The sequence below is a fragment of the Taeniopygia guttata genome, chromosome Z, assembly GCF_048771995.1.
Source record: "Taeniopygia guttata chromosome Z, bTaeGut7.mat, whole genome shotgun sequence".
NCBI classification, from domain to species: domain Eukaryota; kingdom Metazoa; phylum Chordata; class Aves; order Passeriformes; family Estrildidae; genus Taeniopygia; species Taeniopygia guttata.
Window position 1 is genome coordinate 2,808,274 of NC_133063.1, and position 26,794 is coordinate 2,835,067.

Genomic DNA, 26,794 nt, shown 5'->3' on the forward strand with positions numbered 1-26,794 from the left:
CTTGAGTGGGCCGTGTTGGATTGCACAGCAAAGCAATTTAAGCAAATGACTAATCTAAACCCTTCAGTTTCGCTCCTACTTTAGGCTTTGGAAAAGTGGCTGAAAAACATCAGCCATCAATCCTCGCCTGCTGTAACAAAGCAAACCCAGAAGATTAATTTTGCCATCCTAACACCAAATCAAGGCAAATCCAAACAGACTGTTTACTGAGTTGTGTCAAACCACTTGCACTTGGACTTGGATCAGGACTTGCAGCATACAAAAGGCATGACATGTTTTTCACTTCCAGAAGGAAGAAAGAAAAATTACTAGAAGATTAGTATAAGAAATTACTAATAAATATTATTTTTCCCCAGACTTCTTGGTACCTTAACTAAGCCAGTACTTTGATTAAAGTTACCCTAAGATTCCCAGAGTCTTAACAACTATTTCATTACAATGCACATTTTAGAAGTGTGCAGAGGTCCACGTGTGTCCGTTACACTTAGAAAGTGCCAAAGTATTTGTTTTTAAGACCAGAGTGCACGAAGAGCTCTCTACGCAGCAAGGTCTCAGCCAACTAAACTAACAAGAACATTTAATTTGCTATTTGAATGCTCTGATTTTTAAAAAAATCTTTCCAGCTGACGTAACAGCTGGAATTAGCGTGAATTAAGAAACATGTGACAGTAAGAGCTGAAAATATTACACTGGATGCAATCATATCAAAGAGCAAAGTTACATTAGATTAGAAATAAAGACGATTTGTGGCCTGCTCCAATGAAACGTAGAACATTCCAGCACTAACAATGGAAGTGCTGCAGTTGGCTCCAGTGTGGCAGCCTTTGTAAGGCAATCTGTGTTTTACCAGCACAGCACAGCACGCCCATCATACTTACTGCGGTGCCGGCTGCCGTAGGACCAGGGGTGCCACGACCCTCCTTACCAACAGCTTGACTTTGTTCTTCTGGCCCACGCGTGACAAGAATCCTGAAGTGCTGCTGCCTCATGTTTTGATCTGGTCTGATTTTAAACAAGCATCCCTGCCCTTGAGGCATCCGCTCTACTGAATCGCTTCTAGGTATTTCTGCCCTGTTCCTGCTGTTTCCAGGCAGCTCTGAATTCAGCCCATCACCTGTGGGGCTAATTCCTTCTGCTGGTGGCTGGACAGGGTAGGAAGTACTCCTTTCCAGCCGTATCCGAGGGTACCTGACCAATCTGTCCCCTTTTGTTCCGGTAAAGCCAAAGTTACCTCCACCTTCTGCGCCCGTACTGCTTGTCGGTGGCTGCTGTAACTGGAGAACAAAGAACTTTTTCCCTGAATTTGCTGACAGATCTGGCACATGCTGCAAGGACCAGCGCCGGGGCTCAGAGGTGGGAGTGCTATTTGGAGTGTCAGGACCAAAGGGAAGTAGAGTAACTTGAGGCACCTCTGCACTTGAGGCGCGATGCTGAATCCTCACACCACTTATGTTTACACCTGAAGCCGCTTCACTTGCTTCTTGCCGTTGGGCAGTTAGCAGAGCCTCCTCGCTCTGCGGATTAGTACTACAGAACATTCTACGGTTACAGCAAACAGTTCCATCTGTCTGCGGCCCCAACTCTTCCGTCAGCCCGGGTGAAGAACCTTCAGGAGTCACCTGCAGAGAGCTCAGAGAAGAGCGCTTTTCAACAGGGGATGCATAACGCTCCCTGAAGTCTGAGAATTTCCAGGGCAGTGTCTCCTCCGGAGGTTCCGGGGCCGCGCACTCATCGGCGCAGCCGTCGGCAGCTTTGCGCTGGAGCGAGATCTGCATGGACGAGCTCCTGGTGGGGCGCGCGTCGATGCCGTTCAGCAGCTGCGGGATAAACATGGATGTGCTCCTTTTCAAGGAGCCCACTTCGTGCAAATCTCCATCGCCACTGTAATCCGGTCCGTGCCGCGAGAACGCGTGAGGGCTGCTTCTTCTTGGCAAGGTGTGGAATGCCATGAAAAAGTCATCTTCTCTCTCCCGGGCAAGGATCTCCGATTCGGGGGCTGTGTTGCTTCTCCCAGAGCCAAAATGAAACCGCAGCCGATGGGCCATGATTTTACAGAGAGAAGAAAAGGAGAGGGAGAACGGCAACAATTCAGGCACTGCCAGAAGTTAAAAACCAAAGACATAAACTCCAAGAAAAAGTGTCCCATCTGCCAGTCGGTTAGCACTGCAGCCCTGGGAGCGACAGATAGCAGAAATAGCCCAAGTGGCAAGCAGCATTCCAGGCATGATTGGGCAGGAGCAGTCAGCGCTCCTACACACACGGTGACATAGGGTAGGATGGTGGGAGTCACGTGGCCTGGTTCCCCCTCTCCAATGTAAGTGTGTGAGGAGTTTGTTTTTTCCTTTTTTTTTTTTTTTTTTAATGCCAGCAAGAGCCTGAAACAGCACCTTCCCAGCTGCTCCTTTTCCATCAGGGAGGAGCGGCCCCAGAGGGAGAGCTCTCACAGCTGACTGAGGCAGCGAATACACTCAGCACTGCTATAAATCTAAACCACATCAGATTCGCAGGGCACACTTGGAGAAAGCACTTGCAGAAAAATCTAACTACAACAAAACACTTCCATTTTGTGTTAAAAGTTTAAATCAACACCACATGCAAATGAGGAAAATTCTTTCAAGCATAACATTTTAGTGTGTTACAGCTCTGGGCTGTCATGGCAGAACAGGAATAAATACAACATGGTTACACTTAAAATTTTAACCGTGCCCATAACAAAATTAAGCAACAAACTTTTGCCTTTAAAAAGCCCCAGCAGCAATATAACCTGCAGTTCCCTTTGAGCAACTACAAATTACCAACAAAGCAATCATACATATGGCAAAGATCTCTCACACAGTAAAACCAGTAGAAACGTGCAGGACAGCAAGTCAGAAGGCTCCTTTTCCAGATTTGCCAGGCAGTACAGGTGAGGGAAAAGCAGAGCTGGGTGTTGCATGTCTGTTTGCACTGATTTGTCCCAGCCCCTGCACAGAACTGCCTGCTCCTGGCTGGCCTCCAGCGAGGGAGTCAGCAATGCCACCACGCGTGGCACTGCCAGCACAGAGTACAGTTACACTCTGAGAGCCAGAAGAGCTCAGGAGAAGGACAGGCAGACAGGCTACACTAGAACGTGCACCAACCACCTTAAATCAGCTCTGCTACAACAAAGATACTCAGTGCCCTGAGGGCACTCGCACTTCTTAGCACATACCAGAAAAACTCTGGTTAACCAGAAGGCAGCTCCATCTCAGGGCCTGGACACCTGCTCCCTGCGAGAACTAGAAAGCCTGAATGTTGTCAACAGCTCTGAAAACCTGTATGTGACGGGTCAGTCCTCTGCTGAGACATCTGAACTCTGCTTACAAGCAGCTTGCTTTCAAAAGCCAAAAAATTACCAATCCCAAGAGCAATGGCAGCTCAAACTGATCAAACTGCCAGCAACCAGCACAATCCCACAATTTTTTATGTGGATTATGAAACGCAACAAAAATGTGAACAGCTTCCACACAGCAATGGTCCTGGACATTGCATCGTAGAAGCACAGGTGTTGGTATTATTTTATCTTATTTTTCAGCTAAAGCATGTTACTCAATAGCACTGTCTCTGCATCCGAAAGGAGGCTGCATCACATTTACTCTGTTGAGATTGGGTAAGAGAAAGGCAAAGACACCTGCAGAGACAGAGTGTGCTTTGGTAATTTGGGAACAAGAAGAAGAAAGAAAGTCCTTCCAACAAAAGCCATTTAAATATTGACAATAAGTATGTGAGAGTAAAGCCAAAAGAATCAGTTCAGCGTCTCCTCATTCTATAAACACAACCTGATAGAAACTTGCTATTCCAAACCCCCCAAAGCAGTCAGCTTGCCATAGACCTCCTGCAAGGAAAGCCATGCTTCCCAACCCCAGGTGCTGCTTTGGCCAGGAGGTTCCAAGCCCAAAGACAGACTGACTTCGGAGGCAGAACAGAAGGAGAATACACACAAATTGGTTCAACAATAAAAAGCGCTGAAACTGCCATGGTAAGGCCGGTACTGCACACCCAAACTCGAAAATCCAAAGCAGTATGTCTGAAATAAGTATCCCAAACCTGTAATTTCCCAGCTGTCAATGCATAGAACCTCCCTGTTCCTGTGGCACCTTTGCATTCCAATGGCACATGGAAGTTTGAATAGTGCAAGTGGTCATTATAATCATTATATACAAATAATTATGCTCCTGGTCAGTCACTGTAGAGGCACAGTGCCACCGGTTCACCAATTTATTTCTTCCTGACAAAAGATCCAGTCATTCAGCTGCCAAGTCCTTTTTCTCCCCAGATTACAGCTTCTGTGGTTTCCTTTGCTCTTTATTTATGAGGAAGATAGAAGAAACTATTTGTTGGAGACAGATGCTTTTACACTGTCTTTATCTTCAGAAAGCAAACAAGTTTCTCCAGCCCAGAAAATGTTAATTCCTGATCTCATGAACAGAGATGGTGTTACAATGTTCAAAAGGCAAACCCCCAAGAGCCATGCATCAGTGTGCCACTGCACTGGCACGTTTAACCCCAGATGTACAGAGGGACACTGACACTTTTCCCACGGATCAAAACTATTCCAGAAGCTAGCAGCAGTCCGATGGTGAAAGCCTCCTCCTGGAAAGCTACTGCATCAGCCAAACACAGGGAAAGACTAAACCACTAACAACATGTGAGCGCTGTGAGGCAGAGATGAAACCCACCATTCTGCCATGACCTTAAACCTTCACGCATGCACTATGCGCACAAGGTGCAGCTCTGGTAACCACCTCCCCAAGCAAGATGCAGAAGCATTAAAGGACTGGAAAGGGACACTAAAATGATAAAGCAATTGCTTTATCAGCAACTGAAAAGGTCAGGACTTTATTGGTTTGAAGTGGAGAGGCCTGCAGAAGGACAGAGTGAGGGTGAGGAGGACCATCTTGGTCTGACTCAGAAGGGCACTACTTTAGTGCCCTTTCAGTCCCAGACTCAAATGGTTTTTACACCTCTATTTGTGTTTCTTGGCACGCTCACTGAAACAACCATCTGAAGAAACCTTCAAGCTGTGTTGTATTTCTATCAGCTGTGGCACACAGAGCCTTGTGATTAGCATAACATAACCAAGACAAGCACTCACCAGTCTGTTTTCATCAAACACCTCGAACAGCAGCCGATGGTTGGTTGGGTTTACCTGTGAGAAAATCCAAATGTCACTGCAAGTTCAGTAGCTGGACAATAACAATCTGGGTACTAGCTCAGGCAGCAATCAAATCAAGGTAAACAGGACAGGACTAACAGGTCTGATGTAAATCTTTACTTGAACTGGAGCACCAGAACCTTACTGCAACTGGGAAGAGCATGGCAGTTGACATGAAAGCTTTTACCTGCATTCCCCTGGCAGAGGACCCCAGTCCCAGGCTGGACACAATATCAAGGCTCCCTGACTGACTGATTTATGAGGAGCAAGAATTTTGCTGCATTTCCTTCACAATTTCACCTTCAGATATGTTTCTGACTGTCCATTGCTCATCATCTCTAGCCCATTTATTACTCACATCCTTGGAACAACCAGCAGAAATTTCCCCAACACCTGAAAACACCAAATATACCTCCAGAAAATTATTTACTTAAACTGAAGCAGAAAGACTGCCAACTTTTAAAAGGGCAAAATCAAACATAAAAAGAGCTTCGTCAGAAAGACAAAACAGCTGCTATTAAGCAAGTTTTATAGCATTTGATCCAGTTGATATATTTTTTCAGAAAAGCTTTGCAAGCTGGGTTACTACAACCAGCATATTTAATTAAGAAAATTTAGAACTAGTATACCACAATTCTGTGGGATGGAGATGGACTTCCCAGTTTTGAGAAAATCAGAGAACTGTGACACACAAAATAGGGTCAAAATTACTTTACAGGTCCATTATTGCTGAGGACACTCAAGATGTTTTAACAGAGCATTTGTGAACTACACCAGAGGTTTTGCAGCAGGGTTGTGCACTCCCTTTTCCTAAGACTTATGATCTGTATTACTCAGCTGCAAACCCCAGAAGAGCTGTTTGGTGCAGTGTCCCAGTAAGCACTCCCCACGACAGTGAGGCCTGTGCATGGAACATTCCACTGGTGGCACTGCTGTCCCAGAGCTCCCATCTGCCACACCAGCCCTCAGGCACTGCTCGAGGGTAATGTTTGAAACCCCTGAAATTCTACCTGACCCGCTTTTGTCAAAGCTACATCTGCACTACAAGTCACAAGTCAACTATTCCTTGGAAGAACATTGTATGCAACCGAGTAGCAAAGTGACTGCCCTTCACAATTATATAATTGCAGGTTGGGAAACAGTTTCTAAGGAACCTGCAGCCAATTCCTGCTGAGCATGTCATCCCCTCACAAACACAACAGCAAGTACATCAGGGCAAGCAGGTCTTTGGAGTAAACATATAAACAAATAGAAAATAACATTAGCTGTACCATCTATTTGATAAACAAATAGAAAATAACATTAGCTGTACATGTTCTAATAATGACCATAAATAAAGAGTAACTTACTCTGAAGTAAAACTCTTCATTCCATTTAGGGTTCAGCGTCTGTAAAAAAAATAACAATATTTACATCTAATGCAAGTGACAGTTTTCTAGGGAAACAAAAGAGAAAGAAAAGCATTAATAAAAGAAATTGAAAAATACATTGCCATCTAGAGATTCTCTATTGAGTAAACCAAATGTGGGAGGCTATTTGAGTCAGATGACCCTAAAATAGACATTAAATATAAATAGAATTTGATGATTAAAAGACAAATCATTGAGAACCTATAGAAATAAAATCTGAAGAACATTTCATTCTCAAGATTCATTTAAACCCAGATGAGAAAAAAAGTATTTTTTTAATCACAAAAGCAACTTTAGGGCTCCAAGAATATTCTCAGATTTATACTGTGAAATAAACAGAAAAATTAAAAAAAAAAAAACAAAACAAACACCCCAAAAAAACCAAAAGTAAAACCAAAAGAAAAGGTTATTCCTTGGAATAGGTAAGATACTCTTCCAATGTTCTCCCAGCCCAAGGATTTTAATTTTAACAACCTGACTAAAATGCACAGAATAAACGTCCATATATATTGCCAGCTGAAGTGAGCTCAAACATGACCTAATTGACACAAAAGAGATGAGAAGTACAAACAGTAATTTGGACAATCCAAGCTTGAGTAAGTATAAAAACAATTGGACAATACGCCAATGTTTTTGTGCTCATGCCAAATCATTCCCTCATGCTCTCACACAGCAGAGATCTACGGGCAGAGCTGACAGGAAAAATTGGCTTTACACCCACGACAATTCTGTTCTAGCAGAGAAGGGGAATCTTGGCTGTTTTCTTACTCCTTGCTATAGATCCAATAGATTCCTCACAGGCAGGATATGGGAGCTGACTACACTGCATCTCACTACAAAACAGGAATAGAGGACCTCATGGCAGAGCAGGAAGTACTCCTTGAAGGAAAAGACCACTGTAAAGGGCGGGTGAATCAATGATGGAAGAGCAGGGATTGGCTTGTGGAAGCAGAGAAACTTTCAGCTTTTTTCCCTGAAGGAGCACAATGTATTCAGTAAAAAATAAAATGAAGCAGTAAGGAAAATTTACATTACATTAAGGAAAAGTTACCTTTTAAACACTTGTATTAATCAAATGCTATTGCTGTTGCCAAGAGAGGGTACGTACAATTTACCAAACAAAGCACTGGCTTAACACGGGTTTTGAGGGCACTACTGCCCACTTGATAATCCATTAATTCCAAATGCTGCTTAACCACACAATTCAGGGAAATCTGATGGATGAGGCAGCAGAGTATTTGCTAAATGCCTGGTAACTCACCTGGAAAACTGTTCCACCTTTACAGGTCCCACTCGTAGTGGGCAGAGTCAGAAAGTGCAAACTTATCTGAGTGCCAGCAAAGAAGAAGGGATTGCAGGAATAGCTCCATACAGGACGTGAGCAAGGAAACAGTAACAAAAACTCAACCTCAAAGAGCTACATCCTAAAAAGGGCAAGTGCAGCACACATAAAGGACTGCCAGGAGTCAAGCTGAGCTAGACCTTCCTCGAGTATTCAAAAAAGGGTTTTCATTCAATCATACACAGAAAAGGAAGACATGGAGAGAAGTGATGCTCCTGCACACTGGAGCTCAATGGGGAGACTGGGCATTCTCAGAGATGGAAAACTATTTTTAATATTCCATATGGGAAAGGTAGAAGGTCTTCAGAGCTCAGCGCAGTCAAGGTGAAGAAATTGAAGAAACTGGATAATCTTCATGTGAACTTTTAAATTCCAGCAGGTATTTAAAGAACACACTGACCACATTACAGGATCAAAGCCAGCAAATCCAGCTTTCCCTACTTCAGAGAGAACCTTTCCAGCAGGGCATTCCAAATACAGCTCCAAAACGAAGTACAAAGCATTAATCAAACCTTACAGCTGGATTAACCTATGGAGGGAGATAAATTGAAATAAAAAAATCTGGGAAGTTTAACCTAAGTAGGTCATGCCATATGAAGCTGACATTCTTCTGGTAACTTTATTTTTTCAGAGTAAGAAAACAATGTGCATTTAACCCTTTTGGCTGTAATGAAGCACTTCCAGAAGCACAGTCCAGCTGTGCAGTAGGGTACAGATCAGACAACGGCACAGGACACGGAAAGGAGAACGAAAAGGGGACACTGCAGTTCCTTCTGCCATCCAAGAAGCACTCCTGCAAGGCAGTGCTGCACAAAGTTACCCATTCAAATGAGGAACATTTGAGGAGAAAAATGAGAAACTTGTGAAAGGTTAGACACAGTTACAGAGCTGAAGGAGGTAACTGCCAGTCAGTCATTCCTCAGATTGACTGTACTTGGGGTATTTTTTAAATGATTTTAATTTAAATTTGAGATAAGGTAATGATGCAATCATCTCTCTATTTACAAAAGAGAGAGATGATTGCAACTTGCTCAGGGAGAACTCTGCCTTGAGATGAAATTTAACAATTCAAAGCAGAAATTACCAACTAGAACTTTCCAACATATGAGTTAATACCACTATTACAGAAATGACTGAGAATGTCTGGGCTTCAATTGACAGTGAAAAAAGGCAGGTGCAGTCCTGGGAACGAAACAAGCACTAATGGCTAACCAGGAAGTCTTTGAAAAATTCCTTTTCCACATCAAACATGCCCTGGTTCTGGAACAAGTTCTGCTTGGATCTTCCACACCACTAGGATTCCACGCTGGCTTTCTCGTATCACCCGATGTCCTGATTTTAGAACCGTGTCATTCCTGTTCGTGTTTTCAATAACAAAATTCTCCCCACTATTCTGTTTTGCAGCCATGATTTCAAGTGAATCCCTGTTGGTTCTAAATATCTCCATTAAAAAACAACAAATCATTATTTCCACTTACTTTTCATACAGCTTATGACTACTTTCCTCTCTGCCAATACCAGTAAGGAATACTTTCCTCTCTTACCAATACCAGTAAAATAAAAAATAATATCCTTACAAAATCTTAGGCTACTGGTAATGACAATTATCCCCTGGTGGAATTTTGTTTGCATGAACTAAAATTGAAAAATTAAATAAAACTCAATTTTGGTTCTAATTAAAAATGTAAGAAATCCCAAGATTTTCTTACAGCATATCTTCTGTCATCCAGTTGTTTTAAATTCCCACATTATGAAAATATTTTGAAAATTGAAATTCTGAACAGAACTATCATTTTTGCCAAAAGTCAGATAAATGATAATTAAAGCAGAATTTCTCAGTCCTTTATTTCAGCCGTGTCTTTGACTGAAATATGAATTTGAAAAAAGAATCTGTGAGTGGTGCAGCCAAGCTTTAGTGAACAATATGCAACATTAGGTGCTGTCTCCAGGCCAGACACACTCAGGTGCAGGCACTTGTTCCCAGATTTTGGTTAGGAGACAACCACATTATCCAGTTGCTAGACATGTATGTAATGATTTTAATTAGTGCTGCATTATGTTATACAATTGTGTTCCAGTGTTCTTAATCCTTCCAAAGCCAGGAATTAGAAAGAGCTTGTACGTACCTTTTTGATAGTTTTTGTCTGCACAAGAGCAAGTTCTCTGTTCTCATCTGCTACATACAAGGAAAGTTTCACATACGGGTCACTGCAAAAAAAGACATCAGATTTAATGGCCTACAGTTGTACAGCCAAAGAACATTGCAGAAGAAAATTTTCATTTAACTGGGTAACAACAGCACCTCCAAACACTCCTAGTGGAATTCTCTTCAGGGAAAGCTCAGAACTCTAGTAAGCTACTGACACATTGAAATGAATGTTTGAATGTGCTCAGTTCAACCCTGCCCATAACAGTAGAAATCATTCCCTGCAGCTCTGTCCCTGCTGGGGACAAGAACTGCCTGCTCCCACACAGCTCCTGCCCACAAGTATGCCTGTGGCACTCCATTAAAAGCAGGCAGGGAAAAATGGGAGCCATGGGGTTTGGGAGAGACCGGCTGCACCTAACCCCTGGAGGCTGACAGGAAGTGCAACAGGAATACCTTTGAAGCAGTGGTTATAATTGTTTTGAACCATAAAACTGAGCAGCACAGTATCAGCACTGATTCAGACAGGGCAGAGAGCAACCTGCTCTAGTAGAAGCTGCTCCTGCCCACAGCAGAGGGTGGAACTGGATGGTCTTTAAAGCCCCTTCCAACGCAACCATTCCATGGTTCTGTGCTCTAAACTGGGAGAAAAAGCATCCTGCAGGAACAGATGAACTTCACACAGGTACAGTGCCAGGAGGCAGAACCCAAGCAGAGCCTCTGCTTGAAGGGGGAATGGGTGCCTGAGTAAAGCCAGGACCCTGACCTGCTCTGGTGCTTCCCTCTCAAGGCTGCAGCACACTCTGCTGGATGATGACCCAAGGTTTCTTGAAAGCATCAACAAGAGACACAACACCACCAGACACTCAGATTTACCAACCACGTCATTCAAATGCTGATACTTTTTGAATTTAAGGAACTATTTTGTGACACAACCACTACAGAACAATCAGCACTTGCGTGTTCATTATACTGGATGTTCCATGTATCGAATATAAAATGCCACAAAGGTGGAAACAAGAATATACAAGACATCTTGTTGGATTCCTATCAGTAGATGCACATAAATGTATCTACTTAATCTGCAATTAAGTTTAGCATTAAGCACCAAGGTTTAGAAGCAAGCAAAGCATCATTGTGATTATAAAGAAATGCTGGTGCTACTTTGAATTGCCTGATGTACCCTGCTAATATTACAATTATCCTCCCAGATTTGGGTTATCGATACATACTTGGGCAATGCTCTTTTCAGGAACCCTTAGACATACTGCAATTTTCTAGTGCTAAAATACCCTGGATGAATCTTCTGCCTAGAGAAAATGAAGACTGTGGCACAGTGGCAAAGATTATTTTTAAAATCTGTTTCTGTTTTAAACAACAGGAGAATAATCAAGTTTATTACAAATTTCAGTAAGGAAATTTTGCCTTTACTGAACAGACTGCTGACATCTCTGCCTGCTGTGGTACAGCGTAAGTCAGACTGACTGTGCAGCCAAGGTCCTGGTCCTGAAGGTGAAGCTGGAGTTTACCCAAATGATTGGATAACTGAAACTGTTTACTTACCTGCGTTTGTTTACCTAGAACGAACATGTAGCTGGAGGGAGACTGGAGACCAAGGAAAGCTGACACTGCCCCAGGTGGAACTGTCTCACACAGCCCTGCACCACGGCCACTTGCTCTGCACCCCAGGTTGCCCACCCCCAGCGGCAGAGCAGCTCTGCACAGAGCTTAACGGGAACACAGCACAGAAGGGGTTCCAGTTGAAGGCAATGGGCCATGAAGGATACAGAGGTCCCTTCCCAGCCCCAACAGGCCATGGGGAACACAGAGGTCATCCACAGAGTCAGACAATTGTTCACACTGCAGTTACAGGAGCTCTCAGTGACCAGAATGCGCCTGATTAGTATTAAAATTCTTATGTTTAAAAGCCAATAAATAAAAAGCATTGTAAAGCTTTTAAGAAAGGTATTACTTAGCATCAAGCTCAGATTCCAACAACCAAATGAACAGTCTAGTTTGCAAGTGCCACTAACTGAGCAGCTCCAGGTGAAACGCAGGGGTCTGTAGAGCCCCAGTTGTCTGGATCCTGCTCTGTGGCTGCCCCGCAGGTAACGCAGCCGGTGCTCCTGGGATCCATACAGCTACCAGGGAAATGAAACAAGTACAGAGGAAAATAACACACCAGCTGAGACTTCCTGTGGAGCACACATTGTATTTGAACAATCAGAGAATGGGCAAAGAATGGAAGAAGGCAGAACCCCAATTAAGAATATAACTACAGCAGCAAAACAAAGTAATTGGGAGCCCAGAGAACAGACACTACATGTCAAAGCAGCAGTAGAAACACTGAGGGAACTTTACAGTGACACGACAGACTGACTGACCCGCCGTGCCCAAGAGGTGCCCGGCTGTACCGCAGTGATAATAAACTTACATTTAGGGCAACAAAAATTTCAAAGGACCAAGTAGTATTTAAAAGAGAAATGAGCCTGGTCACCATCATACCAGTGACCGGAGATGACGAGGAGTTGAACACCTATCTAAAATGCTCCTTGCTACAAAATCAAAAATGATTAAAAGCACCAAATCTCATCTATCCAAACAAGACACGCCAAAACCTAAAGAGACCATCAGCACCTGCCAAGATCAGGAGAACCTCAAAGCTGATAACAGTTCTCTAGAGAATAAAAAGGAATCCTAAGAAAACCATGCTAATATTGAAAGTTATATTAATCATAATTACAACTCGGTACAAAAAGAGTTTGGCAGAACGACAGCCATCAAAATAATCTGAGGTTTCAAGAAATCCTTTTCCTGACTTCAGGAATCCCTCAGACATCCAGAATTACCTATTTGCCATGGTTTTGCCAACTTGCAGTATTTGCCATTTTCTTAAAGCTCAAGCAACTGTAGATATATATAAGTATCATCTTTCATTTGAATCTCAGCATGAAAAGGCAAGCTTCCAGCTCTTCTTCTGGAGGACAACAAAAGCACTGATGACTTAAAAACACCAGCAAACAATCTCAAGGAAGATCAGCCTCCTTTAAAAATCACATTACTTTAGAGCAGTGTGAAACTGGTGGGCCCATGCACAGTGTCACATTTGTTCGAGTCTGGAATCGCATTTGCTCTATACTTTTGAAACAGTTTTGAAAGCAAGTCTCAAACTAGCTTCTGCCAGTGACATGATGTATTATTTACTTATTTTAAGCTCTAAAAGAAGGGGGTGGAGAGCACAGGCATATGTGAAAGAACAATGGAACTGCTAAGGCCTACATGGCTCTATTTTTATTTTAAAAGCTGAAACCTCCTCTCCACATACAAAATTTAGTAACACTTGTTATGCAAGTGCGTGAATGCCAGGCTTGTCACATGCAGGCAAACTTTGCATTTCAAAATAGCCCGACTAGTTTCCTTTGGAACAGTCTTGCACAAGATAACTTTGCTTCTGTAAGAAATACAGAACCATTCCCTTTGTGCTGCACCTTTTCTGTCTCACATATCTGAAAGAACTGATCAATAGCTCCTGTAATTCCGGCTGCAGAAATACCAGCGCACTGACATGAAGGCAGAGAAGTCTCTTCCTCAAAGCCACATCCCAGTCTGATTCTTCCCCTGGTCTTGAGGAGGGGACCACTATTTGGCTATCAGTTAAACTTCATCCATCCCCTCTTCCCAGCCCCTCACTCCATTCAACCTACCTGCACGCTCCTCAGCACAGGTACACATAGAACAACATCCCTATTGAGCCCTCAAGGCATGTGCCTCCTCGTACTCCTGAGACAAGCTGAATGTTTCAACAGCCCCAAAATGACCACCTTCAGGTTTCTGTCAAGAACAGGGAAGACCTGAGAGCACCTCCTCCCCACAGGCTGGGATGGCTGAGGGCTCTGGGGATCCTTCCACCAGTGGCCAGGTAGGGAGGCAGACGTGCCCGGTATTCAGCTCTGCTCTGCACAGACACTCCGGTAAATCTGCACACTGCGGGCTCTGCTAAGGGAATGTGCTTTTACACACAACATGCCCTCAAGAACACCACTTACAAATTCAGATCAGTAACATACACCGTCTTCAAAAACATTCATCTCAATAACTCCCCACAAAATTATGGGAGCCCTTGGATACCTGTTAACATCTGGGCTGAAAAGCAGGTTATGCTTGGCAAGAGGAAATTCCATGAACCTGGAAATGTTTTTCAGAATCATTTAAAAACACTTAGAGAAACTCTGTCTGTGCATGCACTTAGTGGAGCTTAAAAAATTCCAAAATTTTTTTTAAATTCCAATGTTTTGCTTAGTCACTTTTAGATCCAAAGAAATGAGGGAAACAAATTCCCAAAACATGCATCATCAAAGAAGATAAGAATTCTAATGAGATACTTCTAACCAAGTTTTATGGAGAGCAGTAAAAACAACGTTCTAAGGCAGAACCCCTTACAGTCGCTGTCATTTTATCCCAATAACCATTCCCCGGTGACTTTCCCCATGCCTGCACAGTAAGGAGAAGTACAATAAGATACACAGCAATTAATTACAAGGAATGCTCCAGAGCACACTGTCTGTGTTTGCTCCCTGGTTTTATTTTAGCACAAGCCTTCTGGGTTTCATCTTTCTGCCTGTACTGAGTAACATCCATTAAGAGTTTTTCTCAAAGCAAAGGACGATTTTGACCTCACTGCCATGCAAGTCTCATATCCTGTGACACAAAGTGTCCAATCACACAAGGATAAAGGAACAGCTTTGAAAAACAGCTTTTCAGCTTCTGAAAAGAAAACAACCTTACCTTACCCTTCACCGCAAAGCCAAACTTGCAATCCATTGTGCCTAAGCATCCCAAAATCTCATTCCACCATACCCCAGAGTCATTGTACAAACCTCTGATTTCCCTTCTAGTGTTTTATTTTGCAAAGAAAGGCTCACACTTCTGACTCTAAAAGAAGTGCAGCAAGGCTTTACCGAAGAGCTGCTAGAGATAATGACTCACATCACAGACAGCTGCGAAGAAGTGCCGTGGGTGAAAAAAGGAGTTAAAAATTATACCTCAAACCCCACCTCCAGTGTCTCCACCTTCCTTTACCATGTTATGTTCTAATAAAGGGTAATGAGATGGATTCCTTTTGTATTCTTGCTCTCTTGGAAGTCTCCCAGAGCATAAAGAATATTTTAATCTTCCAAAACAGATGGAAGTGTAAATATGGGTTTTTTCCCTCCCTGAGGCCATTTTTTTTTTGCAAAGGTTAAATGAATACTCTTAACAGAATATGCATACATCAGCCCTTGGAGCTAAGGGACTGATGTATGCACAGATCTTCCTATACCATTTCACACTCCCAAAATATCTTAACAAGTTCCAAAATCCAGTGGGGGTGGAGAAGGAGAGAGAGAACTTCATGTCACCTGGCTTTTGGAAGAGAAAAGCTCAGCACAGTAGTTCTGCCTTAAATATTTAAAACCAAAATATTTTCCTTAGATGATTTTATTGACATGCCCCCTTTTTTCTTTTAAGATACCGGATTCAGGTAAACTCAGAGATCACGGTAGATGGCAGGCAGGAAAAGCTGAGGAGCTGAATACAGAAGCTTCCTTTCTTCAAGTAACAAGAAACACTTTATGTTTCTGTATTTGTACAAAGGAAATCTTCTATTAAGCAATTATCTGATGAGAATTATTTTGCACTATAACATTTTAACTGTCAGTAATTATTACGAAGTCCTCTTACTAAGTAGCATGACCATATCCTGGAAAAAGCAGCATTTCTCCATGCAAAGCTCCTGAAATATATGCCCAGTGAATCCTAAAGACCATACCATGTAGAGATGGGTAAAAAGCTGCTGATTTTGGTGAAAAACCGGACCGCTTAATTCGGTCGGAAGCCATCAGGTACCGGCTGGCGGCGGAAGCTGCGGAAACTCTGTGGTGCCCTCTGCTGCCAGGCACGGCCCCGGGCTCGCCGGGCCCGGGCAGATCAAACACCTGCGCCGATGTAAAGGGTACACCGACACCTGGTACCCCACCCTGCCAGCAGCGACTGCGCTCATCTCGGCGTCTGCCCCGGCTGCTCCGTGCGCCCCACGGCCGCTTCCTGCGCCTCACGGCTGCTCCGGCCTGGCTCCCTGCACCCCACGGCCGCTCCCTGCGCCCCACGGCCGCTCCGGCCTGGCTCCCTCCGCCCCACGGCCGCTCCCTGCGCCTCACGGCCGCTCCCTGCGCCTCACGGCTGCCCCGGCTGCTCCCTGTGCCTCACGGCCGCTCCCTCCGCCCCACGGCCGCTCCCTGCGCCTCACGGCCGCTCCGGCCTGGCTCCCTGCGCCTCACGGCTGCTCCGGCCTGGCTCCCTGCGCCTCACGGCTGCTCCGGGCAGGCTCCCTGCGCCCCACGGCCGCTCCCTGCACCTCACGGCCGCTCTGGGCTGGCTCCCTGTGCCTCACGGCTGCTCCGGCCTGGCTCCCTGCGCCTCACGGCTGCTCCCTGCGCCTCACGGTTGCTCCCTGCGCCTCACGGCCGCTCCCTGCGCCCCACGGCCGCTCCGGGCCGGCTCCCTGCGCCCCACGGCTGCTCCGGCCTGGCTCCCTGCGCCTCACGGCTGCTCCGGCCTGGCTCCCTGCGCCTCACGGCTGCTCCGGCCTGGCTCCCTGCGCCTCACGGCCGCTCCGGGCCGGCTCCCTGCGCCCCACGGCTGCTCCGGCCTGGCTCCCTGCGCCTCACGGCCGCTCTGGCCTGGCTCCCTGCGCCTCACGGCCGCTCCGGCCTGGCTCCCTGCGCCTCACGGCTGCTCCGGCCTGGCTCCCTGCGCCCCACGGCCGCTCCGGGCAGGCTCCCTGCGCCCCACGGCTGCTCCGGCCTGGCTCCCTGCTCCCCACGGCCGCTCTGGGCCGGCTCCCTGCGCCTCACGGCCGCTCCGGCCTGGCTCCCTGCGCCTCACGGCCGCTCCGGCCTGGCTCCCTGCGCCCCACGGCCGCTCCGGCCTGGCTCCCTGCGCCTCATGGCCGCTCCGGGCAGGCTCCCTGCGCCTCACGGCCGCTCCGGGCAGGCTCCCTGCGCCTCACGGCCGCTCCGGGCAGGCTCCCTGCGCCTCACGGCCGCTCCCTGCGCCTCACGGCTGCTCCGGCCTGGCTCCCTGCGCCCCACGGCTGCTCCCTGCGCCCCACGGCCGCTCTGGGCCGGCTCCCTGCGCCTCACGGCCGCTCCCTGCGCCTCACGGCTGCTCCGGGCCAGCTCCTTGTGCCCCACGGCTCTTATGGCAGCACACTTCATTCCACAGGGAAAGCACAAGCCACGGTGCTTGCTGGTTTCTTTCCCTTCCCACACTGTTAATAACATTTCATTTCCACTACACTAGACAAACTTCCATTGCAAATCAGCTAGAAAAAGGAAAAAGCAACAACAGAGTATGAACTCTCCCCTACTTGAGTAACTGCCCTGTAGTCAAGCTGCTCTGGGAATTCAGTCGCAGGTCTGCTCCACCTCCAGGGCCTCCCTCGGCCAGGACGCACACAGCACTCTCCCTCTGGCACACATGCAAGTGCTGAAGAGGCATTTAGGAGCCAGATTATTTTTTAATAGTTTGATTAATTAATGAAAGCAACTCCCGTCAATGGATTTGTCTCTGCTCATGGGGGAGCCATCGGTAGGAGAGGGGGAACAGGCTGTTAGCCGATCCAGTTCCAAGGCAGTACACATGCTGGGGGAGATAGCTCCAGGGGTACAGCTATCACCACAGTTTTTCCAATAGCTAAAACCAGATATACCATAACTCAAAGTGGACTAGAAAAGTGATAGCAGACTTAAAAGAACAGGTACAGGGTAAACATCTGCCCATCTTCGTCACCCGCAAAGCCACAGCCACATGTGCTCTCCTCCCACCACAAACCACAGTGACAGGACACTTCAAGCAGCCTTGCTCACAAAAGGAGTATACAGCATGACTTACAATCCTACCAACAGCCTAGAGCTCAGCTCCATCATGGATCCTGGACACACGAAATCAAACCAGAAAAAGGGCTTTTCAGGAAAGAGCAGGTAAAAGCAATAAACGCAGAGGTAACCTGAAACTAACTCCTATGCCATTGGAAGCACAGCCCCCAGACAATGAAAAACATCTGCAATTTTAACTGAAAAGCACCCTACATTTTCAACTTCCAAACAGCCACAATTTTCACTTACTTCATGATTTAAAGGCAAAATACAGTACCTAATGCACCCCATCAGCTGTACCTTTATGGGATACACACAATCTGAGTTCAGCCACTACTTGGATTCTTGTACAAAATTTATTAAGACACTTCAGTTAAGAATTTGGAAGGAAATAGACATCAAACATTCACACATGCAAGCGGACACTAAATTCACAAAATCCCAGTCTGCAGTATCTACAGTTCACCATCAGTACATATCACAGACTTGTAATTTTACAGGGCAAAATATAAAGCAGGTTACAGACCCTCACTGACACCTACACTAACCAGCCTCTTGTGCCCACCTCCACTGCACCTATGTGGATGAAAGGCCCCACATCTAACCATCACCTCAGGGTGCTCACACTTACTAATCCACTCAGCATTCTAGTTGCTTAGTGTCATTGCAACTGTAATTCCATACATTTTTGAACTATTAGGAGAATCATAGGAAACTATGAGGTAGGAAAAATCCTCTAAGATCACTGAGTCCAGCACAAATGCATGTCCCCAAGTGCTACATCTAAATGGCTTTTAAATCCCTGCAGGGATGGGGATTCCATTGCTGCCCTGGGCAGCTGTGCCAGGGCTGGGCAGCCCTTTAGGGAAAGACATTCTCCCTAATACCTGACCTAAACTGCCCTGGCACAACCTGAGGCCCTTTCCTCTTGTCCTGCCCCTTCTTCCCTGGAAGCAGAGCCCGACCCCCACCTGGCAGCACTCTCCCGTCAGGGTGTTGTGGAGAGCAAGGTGGTTTCCCCTGAGTGTCCTAAAATATCCTTACTCGCTATTAAAATTATTTCCTAAGTCAAAAAGAACTCCAAAAAAGCAAACTCAAGAGCACTGAGATTTCTTTACTGTTAAAATCCTCAGAAGTACATGTTTCTCCAGTGCTTTACACTATAAGAGACTTTCCTTAGATTTTATCAAGAAGGAAATGGCTTTTGGACTCTGCAAGCCCACAGGCAGTGTTTTATAATGGTAAAGGTGATTTAAAAAGGACAGGACAGCCCACTGAGATGCAAAACACAATGTACACCATGTAGCTAATCCTTCACAGTCAGGCAGGAACACAGTAACTGCTCTGCCCCAGTCTGAAGCCCTGAACAGCTCCACCGTGCAGAGGAGAGGCACAGCAGCCGCTGGGGCCGCAGCTCTGCAATACCAATGTGTTTCAAATGACTGTACGTTAGCTCATTTGAAAGATTAAAACAAAATTCAAAACACGTGTAGGGAAGATGTTTTTAACTCTGTTTATATGGAAATCCTACTGACTTGAGACCCATTTCCTTAAAATATGTTAACGGCCACATCAATAGGATTCAGTACTAACTACACTTGGATTTAACTTCATGTATTTTGAAAGATAAAAGTTATGCTGCTTATGGTCAGCATCAAAAACTGCTCTTCAAAACAACATATTTGGAGAAAGAAAATAAAAAAGCTTTGGCATACCATATTCTGCACACAGCTACCAAAGGGACACTTGTTGCAAATTTCACCCAAAATACTAAAGTTGACTAAACTTTTAATTGCTGCTTTCATGTAGTTTTAAGCTAGATACACAAGCTAACAAACAACTTGTAAGCATCATTAAATAAATACAGGAAAACCCACAGGGAGGCTCATTCATACATTAAGAAATCAGTCACTTCAATAAAAGCTAAGATTGGATACTACTAATTTCAAACAGATAAAACCCTTCTAAGTAGATTGGAACATTTGCAGTAGAGCATTTTGTCATGCTTAGGCTTAAGAGAGCAGGAATGTCAAGGCTGAATTAACCTTCAGAAAAAGAAAATTACTGGGTTTGGGTTCATTTTAGCTTCAGAACCAGCTTCTTCCCCCCTGCTATTAGCTGGTTGGGCTCTGCAAGCCCGGGCTTTGAGCTGCTCCCTGTTCTCACAGAGCGGAGGGAAGGAGCAGGCAGGAGCAGCCAGAGCTGCATTACCAGCTGTGCCAACGCACACCCAGCACCTGCAGGGACCGCAGCCCTCGCAGGGCCCTTGCCCTGACAAGCCAATCACGTTCCAAGGATCACAGACGGTGCACAACACCCACCTGGCTCCAAAGATGTCTTTCTTCGCCAGATCAATGCCAGAAACCACCTTCACCCTGAGGATGCGAGACTCCTCCTGCGACAGAAAAGAAAGCGGGTTCAATGTTTATTCTCTAGGCCATTTCGAAGATCAGCAGCTGGCAAGAGGTTAGCAGATAGCTAACCTAGGAGTCTCTCCTAGGGAGGATTTGGAAAAGAACCGCCTCTTGGAAGGCTTATCTGAATCCAACCATGAGGAGTATTTGACTCCAGTCAGAGCTGTTAAAGAGTTCAATAAAGGCAGCGTAAGAGTAGATAACAGTAATAACATCATAGCAATAATACTGTAGCAATAATGGCAATAAAAGTAGAAGAGTATCTGCTGAACAGGGCCATTTCACATCCTGAGTGATCCATATGCCACAAATTCATTCTGCATTGACACTGAAGCTCTTCAAACACAAGGGAATTATTCATAATATTTTAATAATGAGAGATGTCTGTAGTGCAAAAATCGAGGCTGCACAGTTTAAAAATAAATACTTAAAAAGAATTTTTTAAGCCTGTCTCACCACCTTGGTGTACATGGAGAGCTCAAAATCAGCGTTCACTGACAGATGGCAAGTCCTGCATTTGCACATCACTGGAGCATCAGCCTGTTTATCACTTCACTGCATGAAGTGCCTGAGCAACATCAGTAAAAATGGCCTTTTTTCACTTTTTTTTTTTCACCCAGTTTGAGCAACACAAAGAGGCCACCAAAATGAAACCTGGAAAGTCTTCTACAGAAACAGGTTCTGCAGTCCCCCATATCAGCGATACCTTCTCTCCTCTGATAAGCCCCGCAGAGCTGCAAGATACTGGATTCTATTACAGTAACTTGAGACTCTGTTCCTTGAAGCCTGTTTAGAAAACAATTACACTTTCCCACAGGCTTCTCCTGGTCTGTTTGCTTTAGGCAGCTGAGAGCCAGACACAGCTTTGTGTCAGCTGTCTTGGCACAGATTTTTCCAACTGTGAGGAAGGTCAGGACCAGTCCCAAAGTAAAGCCGTATCTGGGCAGCCCAACACACCCCTCTGGAAGGAAGCACAGAGAGGGATCTGAAAACAACAGCACCATTTTACCTGTCTGCAGGGCAAGTTCCACGCTGGCACATGTCCTGACTGAGGAACTGGGCTGCAGCAAAACAACACTTGAGACAAATCCTTCCCGTAAACCTGGCGTTTGGTATTCTCCCCAGCACCACTTAACACCACAAGGCACTCTCTAATTAGAGAACAGGATTTTTTTCCCCAAAAGAGCCCAAAGCTTACCTGAGAGGTGAACAAAACAGCATGTGAAAAAGAACATTTCAATGGACTCACATTAGTGGATGTTGAGGTTTTTTCCTACGTACCATGTGCCTGGTTTTCTAGAGCAGTTTCAATATACAAAAGGCAATGAACCTGCAAACTGTGATCAAGATAATTCTGCAGTAAGAGAAGACAGCATAGAAAAAAACAAGCAAAAACTCAGACTGTTCAGACCTCACTGAAGTAGGAGGAAAACAACAACTAGACAACTAGAGGAGAAGTTGCAATAGCTGTTTCTATATTAACAGTGCTACTCAGATTCCCTTTAGCAAAGTCCAACATCAACTTTGCTAGAGTGGCATCTTCCTCCCGCACTGAGGGCACCTCTGCATATTAACTGATTCAAAAGAAACCAAAGAAAAGCACAAACAAACAAGCAATCCCTCCACCATCTTTAAAAGAGAAAAAAATGCAAGAGGAGGTCCTGCTACTGGAGGATCTCTATTTGAGTTTTGCAAGATAAAAGGGATGATGCTCCAGACGACCTAAACAGAGTCTCAAAAACCTGAAGGGTCATATCCACTTTAAGGATCCCAGAAGCTATGACCCTCCCTGAAAGGAGGTTCTCAGCCTCTCCTCAATATTCCAATTTAACAAGCAGAACAAGTGCTTTTGCAAATGTTTGTTCCAATTTTCATATGCATGAAATATGTACACATACATATGCAATGTTAAAAAAAATTAAACCACCTCCTCAGTTAGTGATGAGGTCTACCATATGTACCACGTGTATTAACGTTTGCTGACTCCTTGTATCGCAATTTCGTCCTTTATTCCCAAGTATGCAGTGTCTAGGTAAAAAATAAGTTAAATTATTACAGCAACAGCAAGGTGAGCTCTCCTTATTGTCCACCAAAAAATCAGATAAAGGATTGCTTGGCTGGGCACAGCCTGAGACTCACAGAGTACCAATTACCTGATGCAGGCTTCCACCCAGCCCTCTCTGAAAAGACTCTACAAAAAAATTAGGATTTTGGTTGTTTTTTGTTATAAAGCCAGGGCACAATGACAGAGATCACTAACCACAGAAGAACTCTGCGTGAGAGGACCCAGGATCCAAACCCCAAATAATAAAGGGATCCCCAGCACCTACAGTGCAGAGCGCAAGTGGGAATTCCAAGCAGTGCCGTCCTGAGCACTGGGACTCAATCCATTGGCAGGCTGCTGGGAATGGCGGTGGGGCCGGGAGCATTTTGGCAGCTCCCTGTGGACATTCTGGCAGCTGTCCCTGCCCACGCTCCTGTCCTGCCCCCAAACACGGCCTCCCCACTGCTGCAGCAGCCTGCCCTGAAGGGCCTGGTTACCTCTTAGTGCTGAGCTCCACTGCGCCTCACGTCCACACCGACTGCTGCTTTGTCCAATCATTAACATGAAGCTTACATATTCCTGCCTTCCCAAAACATGGCAAAGGTTACAGACTTCTCCTCTTTGCTGAAGGATAACCTCTACACAGGTTCTGTTCTCTTAGCCACAGCTCACGGTGCCATTTCAGAGGACTCAGCTTATTTAGGTGGAACCAAGCTGTGGAACTGGAAGCCTATTATAGATCAAAATCCAGACTTCATAAACAGTGAACAAACCTCAATTCAACTCAGAAAAGGTGAAGGAAAACAGAGGTATTTCCAGATTTAGGAGATTTTTGTATGTGTATTTATGTATTATTCACATTTTGTTAGTTCTTTGTTAAACACACACCACATTCACTTTCTCTAATTGCTCTGGAAAGCCAAGTCACTTCTAAGACCCATTAAAACACTCACATAAAGAAAACTTACTGAGTTCTCCCCTTGGATTAGTAAAATACCCTGGAGCTGGGGAGTTCAGAGAAGAGCTGTAACAGCAGAAAAGAAAGAATGAGGGCCAAACACAGTGTCCTGAGCTGCTTTCTCCCCCACAGGCAGGGTGAAATGCCCGCTCAAAGGGTGATCCAGATGACACATCTCAGCCAGCACCAGATACACTGACATAGAAGTGCTGTAAAACCAACCTGAACAAGCTTTGCAATACACATCCATATGCTCTGAATGCATAGAAAATAAATCCACAGCAATCCAGCATGGTGCAAGAAGGAAAGCTGCAGATGTCAACTTCCAACAGGACAGACAATCCCATGACACATGTAGTGTACGCATTAAGAGAACAGGCTGAAATAACAATCGATGGGGGTATAAAATTAGAAGGCTGACTCGTTTAAATGAACAGACAAGTGTGAAAGGCACAACAGCTGGATCAATGCAAACCAATATTTGAACAGCTGTCACGCAGACCAGGAAGATCAAACATTTAACGTGTTTTTCCAAACGTATACAGAACTGTCCCCGAGTCCAACACCCGAGGCGGGCAGGACGCGGCCCCATTTGCTGAGCCGCACTGCACGCAGCCCGTGTGGGATGCCAGGTGTGCCCCTGCAGTCCCAGCACAGCCAGGTGTGCCCCTGCAGTCCCAGCACAGCCTCCACGCCGGCCCTGAGCGCTGCACTTACCGCAGACCCCCGCGCCAAGAGCTCCGCCAGCAGCCAGCGCCGCTGCTCGCCCGCTGCTCGCCCGCCGCCTCCGCACACACCCGCGGAAGTTCAGCGACAGCCGCAATAAATGACCATCACCAAGGCAACGAGGGGAAAGGCCAGCGAGCTTGGCTTTCACCTGGAGAGCGCTTCACCTGAGTCACGGTGGGGGAGTGTCGGTCGGGTTCCGTCTGGCTATTTTTTTCCCTTCTCTCTGTGTAGAGACATTTTTGATTCCAACCCACGATAGGCGCCAGCGAGGTAAATTTCCACTAACTGCGAGGAGAGAAACCAGATCCCACTGGAATGTTACCTGCACGTACTCTGTGAATCTGGTTTCACCCGCTGAGCACCTCATCTCTAGTTTCATTATATCTCAGAGTTTGCAAAACATAACATACGAAAGATAACAGATCTTTAAGTCAGTGTTTTGATGGCAAAACAAATCTAAATGGAAAAGACAACAAACCTTTAATTCAATGTTTTAACTGTGGCACTTCTGGCTTCCTGAATGAAAACTCACACACAGCATCCTGTGTGAGCTACACACACACAATCACCAAAACACACACCGCTCTTAAATCTCCCTATTTGCAGGGGGAAAATCAACCGGGATCTGTAGTTCCAAAGCCAAATCAAGTATGTGTCACTTCCTTAAGGGCCAGTGTTAGCCACAGCAAGCCTAGTAACCATGTTAGGCTTCTCCTAAATCTCCCAGCAACAGAAACCAAGTTCAATGGCAGAAGAGTTGTGCTGATTCTTACTTTGATTTGGTGGATTAAACCAATCCACATACAGCTGAGTGGGAAAAAAAAGTGCTTTAGGAAGCAATTCCACATCACCCTCTTGCATATTCCCAAATTGGCTTATCCTGTTCTGACTGGCACCTGCCTAACATCAAGCAATGATGGGCAGCCCAAGAAGGAGAATCCAAGTGGGGTGCCCTGTCTGACAGGTGTCACCATCACCCTCAGGAAAGGCAGCTGAGAGCACCCCAAGGAAACAGCTCAATCTCTAAGGACATCACAGTGACTTTCTGAAGGCCATAGCAACAGAATGTAGAAAGCCTCCCTATAATTCCTGCAATATCTTACCAATCTTGAAATTGTCAGTGGCAATTCTGCCAACAGTGTTTGATAAAATCTCAGTTGTGCAATGCAAACAAAACCATGCACCAGGGCTATGACCCAAATCTCCACTCTCCTCTGCAAGCTCAGCACAGAAAACAAACTTAAAAGGTCAGTTGGTTACAACTCATCTGGCTCAAGCAGGGACATTAAAATCTCCTTTCAGCTTCACCACAAGCAGCCTAGGAACCCAGCTCAGAACTTTGTCCTTGCATGTGTTCATCCCATTCCTCACCAAATCCAAGAGTAAATCAAACTGTGCTTTCTCTTACCCACAGTTCTCAACCCTCACTGCAGGATGCAATGTATTTGTAAAAACCCCATTATTTTCTCAACAGATCACAAAATTTGAGCAACTAAACCTAAAAGTTTTTGGAAAAAAGAAGGCTATACAGTTTGGATCATAAAGACCCTCCTGGCTGAAATGCATTGGTCAGTTCATGGAGCATACCTGGTCCTCCAGAGCTCTCCTGGCCAAGCAAGGATTCTTCCTCTCCAAGAAGGAATCATAAAATGAAACAAACACCAGTAAGCATTAAAAGAACTGCAGAGTATGAAGAACTGTGGTATTCATAAGTCTATACAACAGAAAAATAGTAAATGTTTTACAATAGTGATTTAGGTCCTATTTCAGACTCTAAAGAAAAGGGAATATATCCATGTTTTCCTTGGCTGGAATGGCATGCTCAGCAGAAAAAACACCATGTAGATTTTAATCAAGGCACAAGTTTGTCTTAGAGGGATACTAAAATGACGCTGCTCTTCCATGGGGACAAACCAGCAGAGAAGAGCACACAAAACTGGAATGAGCGAGCTAGAACACAGACACCAGGAGTGGTGCACGGAGATCAAAGGTACCTGCGCATCAGTGACACTGCATGGGACCAGGAGTCCAGACCCCCAGCCCGATGCTGGAAGCACACCATTAACAAACAGGCTCAAACCACAGTGCTGCCCTCCCGAAAATCTGCTTACAAGGTATTTTTACCACATGTTTTAAAAAACTAAGTGTTCCAAGTGAATTGTGATCTAATTTTATAGAAGCCCACTGAACTCCATGCAGTTAGATATACTCAAGCAATTTTAGCAGAAATGTTGAACCAGGCCACCAATGAGCTTTGGAAATACCTAAGATGATGTAAAACAACTTCCATTTAACAGACCTGCTGCACAAGACTTTTTTTCTCCTTATTTACCTTTCAGACCTGTTTATATCATTAAAAGAATTCATGTAAGCAAAATATTGTTTTCTGCACAACCTCACTGACACTCATCCAGTGTCTCATGCAGCAATCACAGAATCATTACAGCTGGGTGAGACCTCCAAGATCACCAAGTCCAACCTTCAACCCGATACCACAATGCCCACTAACACCCTAAGGGCAGGAGGGTATATTTGTTCAATCATCTGTACATGCCATGCATTTACAGTCTAGGAAATTCTCTTTCCAGAGGAAACTTTGATCTGCTTTTCTCTGGACAAGATGAGTGTTTAATCTTTGGTGGGAGCAGAGAAAAAGAAAAGCA

The 26,794-nt window shown here is 45.3% G+C and overlaps 1 protein-coding gene across 14 annotated transcripts in view; it reads right to left on the reverse strand.

Moving 5' to 3' along the window:
- The window catches only part of LOC116806603 (E3 ubiquitin-protein ligase NEDD4-like), an 85,791-nt gene that overhangs the window by 40,891 nt on the left and 18,106 nt on the right, over window positions 1-26,794 (reverse strand). For 4 of the 14 annotated variants that reach the window (XM_032744495.3, XM_032744497.3, XM_032744496.3 and 1 more), the window contains exons 2-5: window positions 20,308-20,381; window positions 10,051-10,132; window positions 6,523-6,561; window positions 5,114-5,167 (exon numbers count right to left, since the gene is read on the reverse strand). In XM_032744495.3, the coding sequence (XP_032600386.1) occupies window positions 5,114-5,167; window positions 6,523-6,561; window positions 10,051-10,132; window positions 20,308-20,381 (249 nt within the window). The other 10 variants (XM_032744494.3, XM_032744493.3, XM_032744492.3 and 7 more) reach the window with 6 other exon arrangements.